General features: G+C 39.1%; 1 protein-coding gene across 1 annotated transcript in view; it reads right to left on the bottom strand.

Annotated features, from left to right (window-relative positions):
- Positions 1 to 650: 650 nt before the first annotated feature.
- The window catches only part of UIMC1 (ubiquitin interaction motif containing 1), a 178,138-nt gene continuing 172,942 nt past the window's right edge, over positions 651 to 5,846 (bottom strand). The window contains exons 12-15 of the mRNA XM_021698718.1: positions 4,378 to 4,549; positions 2,794 to 2,857; positions 1,691 to 1,733; positions 651 to 1,131 (exon numbers count right to left, since the gene is read on the bottom strand). Coding sequence (XP_021554393.1) covers positions 921 to 1,131; positions 1,691 to 1,733; positions 2,794 to 2,857; positions 4,378 to 4,549 — 490 coding nt within the window. The 3' untranslated portion in view covers positions 651 to 920. The remainder of the gene's footprint in view (positions 1,132 to 1,690; positions 1,734 to 2,793; positions 2,858 to 4,377; positions 4,550 to 5,846) is intronic.

The raw sequence follows: 5,846 nt of genomic DNA, 5'->3' as shown, positions 1-5,846 counted from the left end.
GTCATCTCCCTCAGATAGTTGCTTCTGCCATTCGATACCCTCTCATCTTTGAAGTCTGCAAGTACACTGCAGACAGACCACATCTTGTTCTGCAGTGAAAGCTCCTGGGCAGTGTGGTCAAGAATGTGCACTCCTCTACCAATATACTGAAAAAGAAGTTATTTCCTGTTGCTGCTATGACTTTGACAGCAAGAGAACTAATCTTGGCTCTAATAGACGAATATGCCTGGTATCCCCACTGGTTAATCTAGAAGAAAAATAATTGCATAGGAACTAGTAACAGAGCATTCACTTACAAATTCCTGGTAAGAATGGCAGGAGATATCCCTCAAAGGTCCTATGCTCTGGCTGAGAATTCTTAACTAGGTTATGCAGCAAAATGAAGTGACAGGCTGCTGAATGGTAGGGATAGCAAAATAAGAAGTTGGAGTTTGCCTTGGCGTCTTCCACAATGATGTCAGAAAAGGTGAAGGGAGTAACCACACAGTGCTCAGAATTGTGCACTATACATTCAGTGAATATAGGCAGTATGTCAAAGACCAGTAATGGAATTAATTTGGAAACATGTAATTTAGGATGTAATTTAGCTCCACAATTTAAATATTCCCACCCCAAACCCTGCAACACAGAAGAAAAAAAAGGAAGATCTTCATCTTATTGAAATAAGATTTCATACAAACATAAATATATTTAAATTTTCTTTTAACTATAAGTGAATCAGACTATTATAAAACAGAATACTATACACAATTGTCTGTATAGCTTATAGAAAACATCAAAACGAGAATGCTGAGTGGATGCTGGTGGTGAAAACTGCAGGGCCAAAACTTGCTCAACAATGAAACAGGGGCCACTAAGACTTAATGACCATGGCCCACCCCTATTGCTAATGGTTTTGTCAACGTCTAGACCCTAGAAATTCAGGGTTTTCTCCTTCTTCCTCTGCCTGCTTTGGTCCGTGTCCGGCTACCTGGCCGGACGGTAAGTTGCTTTTTAAAGTCCACTAAGCAATCTGTGGCTTCTGAAATGGAAACAAAAGACTTGATGGGAGACTCGTTTAAGTCGAGATGTGGAAGGGAACTCTGCATCTCTTTGCTGCAGCCTGCCTCTTCCATCCCTGGTGAGGGCACCCTAGAAAGAAGGGGGAAAAATTCAGAATTCAACACACACCTACTAATAAGCACTAAGTATGTGTCATGCATTGTACCAGAGGCTTTTACACACATTATTAGTTCATATAATCTTTGTAATAATCCAACCAGATAAGTACTATCATTCCCCCTTTCACAGATAAGGACACTGGGTAAATCATATACCCAAAGCCACCCAGTTAGTGAGAGAATGAGAATTCAGACCCAAATTCACAAACCTTTTTTTTTTTCCCCTTAATTATTTTTTACCAAATTCCCAAACATCTTGAAATCTAGGTCAGAAGACCAGGGTGAGGAGGGAAGAATAAGTCACAGCTTTTGCACTCTGCCTGTTTTAACGCCATAAAACTGAACTAGCCATTCAATTCTTAGCCCAGATATGGTGGGGCGGGGGGGGTGCAGCACAGAGAGGTCACACAGTTCCATGGTGATTTCTACTTTCAATAGTTTGAATATCACACTATACACAGAACCCAGGACCAGGCCTGCACTTTTCTAGAACTACTGACAGCCATACTTCAATGTATACCCCAATTCACCTGAAGCTTCCTGTTTCTGAAGACTTGGTCTTTATTTCTGCATCTGTAATGAGAGAGAAAAAGTAATAATGTTAATAGTGTTGTAATCATTACCACTTCTCATTGCTCATGTGCTTCCTGTGTTCTGGGCCCTGTTTTTCATCAGTCTTATACAGATCTCCATCCCCAGACCCATAAAATGTGAGCATTAGCATTCAACAGGCTCAGCTGCAAAAGTATCAAGGTGAACACTTTTGAATGAACAACCTCTGAATAATCTACTTCAAATCTGGACTTGAGGAACAACGAGTTGCCAAGAGAAATCTGCCACCTGCAGAGATTCACAACATGCTGATCTAGAGGCAGCAGGCTATAGGGCTTGGAGACGCTGCCTTTTTATAGTCATCAGAAGGCAAAACAGATTTGCTTAGTGGAAATGAACTGTTACAACTAGAAGGTAAGCAAATCTCACCAGACTTAAGCAAACGCTTCTCTTCCATCTGCATCTAGTGAATTTTAACAACAGCAACTAATAACAACAGTAATAATAGCAGCTAATATTTATCAAGAGCCTGCTTATGCCAGGGAATATGTTTGGAACTTTACTAGATATAATCCTTAAAATCTATGAAGTTGGTATTACTAACCTTATGCAATGCTCTTAACCAATCCACTCTACTGTTCCCTAAATACTAGGCACAAAGAGACAGAGTTACTTCCTACAATCCCTCAGGAATGTAGGCTGGGACACTAAACTAAAAGTAACAAATGATGCACAAAACAACAGGAGGAGGAAGAAATGTCTGCATGTCTGGTTTTCCAAGCCTGTTTCTGTGGAAGGTATTTGGGGCTTGTGTCATTCCCTTGTGATTTGGAAATTTTTTTTTCTTAACAGCAACTCCTAAAAATTCAGGCTTTATAAAGCCTGAAATGAAATACATGATGAACAATACAGGGTATGTCCTTACCATCTTCAGGGAGATATAACCTAGACTGAGTCTCAAAGTCTGGCTAATGGGTCAAATGTACACCCACATAACTCCAACAAATAGTGAATTGGCAGTGGCTATTTTTACTGGAAGGCCTGCGACATAAGCTCAGAAAACTGGTCCTGGGGTCTTCACCTGCAGTCTTGTGCTCAGATTGTTCCAAGAGACTGAGGAGCCGGCCTTCACTGCGGTTTTTTTCCTATGACAGAGAAAAACAGATGAAAGGGTTATCTCATGGCAGAGAATCTAAAATACAACTTCCTTAGCCCAGATCACACTTGTCTCCAGGAGAGAAGGAATGTAGGACATAGCTCTAGAAAAGTCTTTTGCTTTCTAATATATGAGGGTATACAAGTAAAAATACAAACTGTGATGACGAACAGAATACATTTTCATGCCAAGAATATTATCCAAGAACGGATAACCAGAGTCAAGGCAAATTATTCCACCAAGATCATATTAAAGAACAGTAGCCTTTGACCTATGATAGATTTAGAGAGATTTAAAATAGAAAATAAGAGTTTCAAGGCAGCTTCTAGAGATAGTGATGTCAGAAGAATAAACTGGCTCTATGATATAGGCACTTACCTATGAGCCCCAACTCCAAATCACTACCTCAAAATCACCCCATTAATACAGGGGTCCCTTTCTTTTGTCATGACAGATAATGGCTTATCCATCTTAGTGTGCAGTGATTACTAAGTGAGTAAGCCTAGAATATGGAGCTGCTGCTTTATCTTTGATCTCTAAGCCAAGATTTGCTCTTCCTGATCTCTAATTGCAAAGCCCAGACAGCACATTCATCTTCCCAGTGACCAGGGGCCAGACCTCACAGCTTCCTAAGACCAGGCACACAAGGTGCTAAACAGAGTTGATCTCAAATATGTTCCTGGCAGTGGGGGTATGGTTGGATATCCTTTCTGGAAAGGAATTTGGTGGTACATTTCAACAGATTTTAAAATGTTTATATGCATTCCCCTATGAGTTCCACTTCAGGAAATCTAAGAAATAGTCAGTGGTACGCAGATTAATGGTTCAAATACAATCTTATAATACAAAAGAATTGGAAAGAACCTGAATGTCCAATAATATGAGAATGGTTAAATGACTTCCGTGTGATACAAACATTAAGAGTAATTTTTAAAAACAGTTTGAAAATAAACCCAGGGGGGCACCTGGGTGGCTCAGTTGGTTAAGCGACTGCCTTCGGCTCAGGTCATGATCCTGGAGTCCCGGGATCAAGTCCCACATCGGGCTCCCTGCTCGGCAGGGAGTCTGTTTCTCCCTCTGACCCTCCCCCCTCTCCTGCTCTCTCTCTCTCTCATTCTCTCTCTCAAATAAATAAATAAAATCTTTAAAAAAAGAAAATAAACCCAGGAAGGTGCCTATGCTATAATGTTAAGTTTATACACACACACACACAAACACACACACACATATGGTCTCAACTACATTAAAAATGCATAGAAAAAAAAGAAAATAGGCCAAAATACTAAAAGTTATCTCTAAGTAGCTAAATTGTGGGAGATAATTTCCCGATTCTTTATACTTTTTTTGGAATTTCCTATATTTCCTACAGTGAGCATGTATTACTTTTTAATTAAAAGAAAATATAATTTTAAAACAAAATCTTGTTTCTAGATAAGCAGAAAAGGAAGAAGCTAGGGGAAAAAAAGCAAAAAAAAGGGAGGGAAGGTGGGTAAAACATTCCATACACACCTTTGGGTTCCTCAGCTGCTGCTGCTGCTTCTCCTCCACAGCTGAGCATACCTTCCCACTCTCTTCAGGCCCAGCTCCTTGGTCACCCCTTGCAAGCTGGAGACAGGATTCTACATGACTCTGGTACTCTCTGAATGGGACCACGGATTTACAGAGATAACACTTCTCATTCCTAGCCAATCAGAAGAAAGGGGAAAGTTTTTAGATATTTTAAGATTTGCTTTTTTTTTAAGTTTTAAGATTTGCTTTTGCCTCTGGGCTCCTGGATATATCTCAAATTGTGTTTTTATGTTACTCTCTCTCAATTGTGTTTTTACGTTATTCTGTGGAGGAGACATGTCAACTAATGCAGATTCGCTCAGCGGGATCACCAATAAAACTAACCTGACGCCAATCAAAAGGACTGAGTGATTAGCAGTTTTCCCTGGCTGTTTCTCCGTATCCTGCTGTTGCAGCAGTGGGATGGTAATGAAATCAGTTCTAACTATCTCAAACAATGCTGATTGCTCTTCAGACATAAAATATTCTGTCAAACTCTTCTGAAATTAAGTGTAATAGTTTTTTCAAAGGGAAGTTAAAATTTAGACCGAAAGGGGAACACCAAGAGCATTAAATCAAGATGACATTTTTACCAGGGTGGATGAACTTGTCTGATTAGTAAATTACGTCTGTATGCTGACTTCCCTAATTCTACAACCTGCAAGATCAACTAGGAAGTTACCAAAACCATGTGGTTCTGCCAGAGGCTTTTGCACAACTTCATATACATAGTTATTTTTATCTTTTTATAACAGTAGAATCTGTAGAAAGAGGGGAATTGTGTGCTTGAAATAAGGTTTATTGGGCATCAGTGAAAATGGAATCACAGGGGACAAAGGAAGAAAATGAACATTCATTAAGTATTTTCTCTGTGGTAAGAACTGGTACAAAGGCCTTTAAACACAATTTCTCAATTAATTCTTTTGCCCTATTAAGAAGGTACTATTCTCCCCAAGGTCCTATACCTAATAAATATCAGAAGCCAGGTCTGCTTGATTCTTAAGATCAACTTAGTTTTAAGAAGCTAAAGACAACTTTCCAAAGCTTGCTATTTTAGACTTCTCTTTCTGGCCATTACTATTCAGTTACTATACAGCAAGAGAGATCTGAATTAGCTCTAAGGAAAACTTTCTCTGGAGGTCTTCAAAAACAGGAGCAAAAAACTGCCTTATGAGAAAAGCTAGACCAGTGTACCTTTAAAATTCTATGAATTAATGCAAAAATCATATATTAATCCCCTACTACATGTGAGACAGCAGCACTGTGGAAGGAGCTTAAGTTTTTGAGTCAGGTAGGCTTTGCCAGTTCTGGCCACATGATCTTAACCAGTTATTTATAATTTCCCTTTAATTTCCTTATCTATTAAAAAGAAAGAAGAAAGAAAAAGAAAGAAAGAAAGAAAGAAAGAAAGAAAGAAAGAAAGAAAGAAA

Source organism: Neomonachus schauinslandi, chromosome 7, assembly GCF_002201575.2.
Source record: "Neomonachus schauinslandi chromosome 7, ASM220157v2, whole genome shotgun sequence".
Taxonomy (NCBI): domain Eukaryota; kingdom Metazoa; phylum Chordata; class Mammalia; order Carnivora; family Phocidae; genus Neomonachus; species Neomonachus schauinslandi.
The sequence above is the reverse complement of the archived record's forward strand: the minus strand, read 5'-3'. Positions and strand labels throughout refer to the sequence as shown.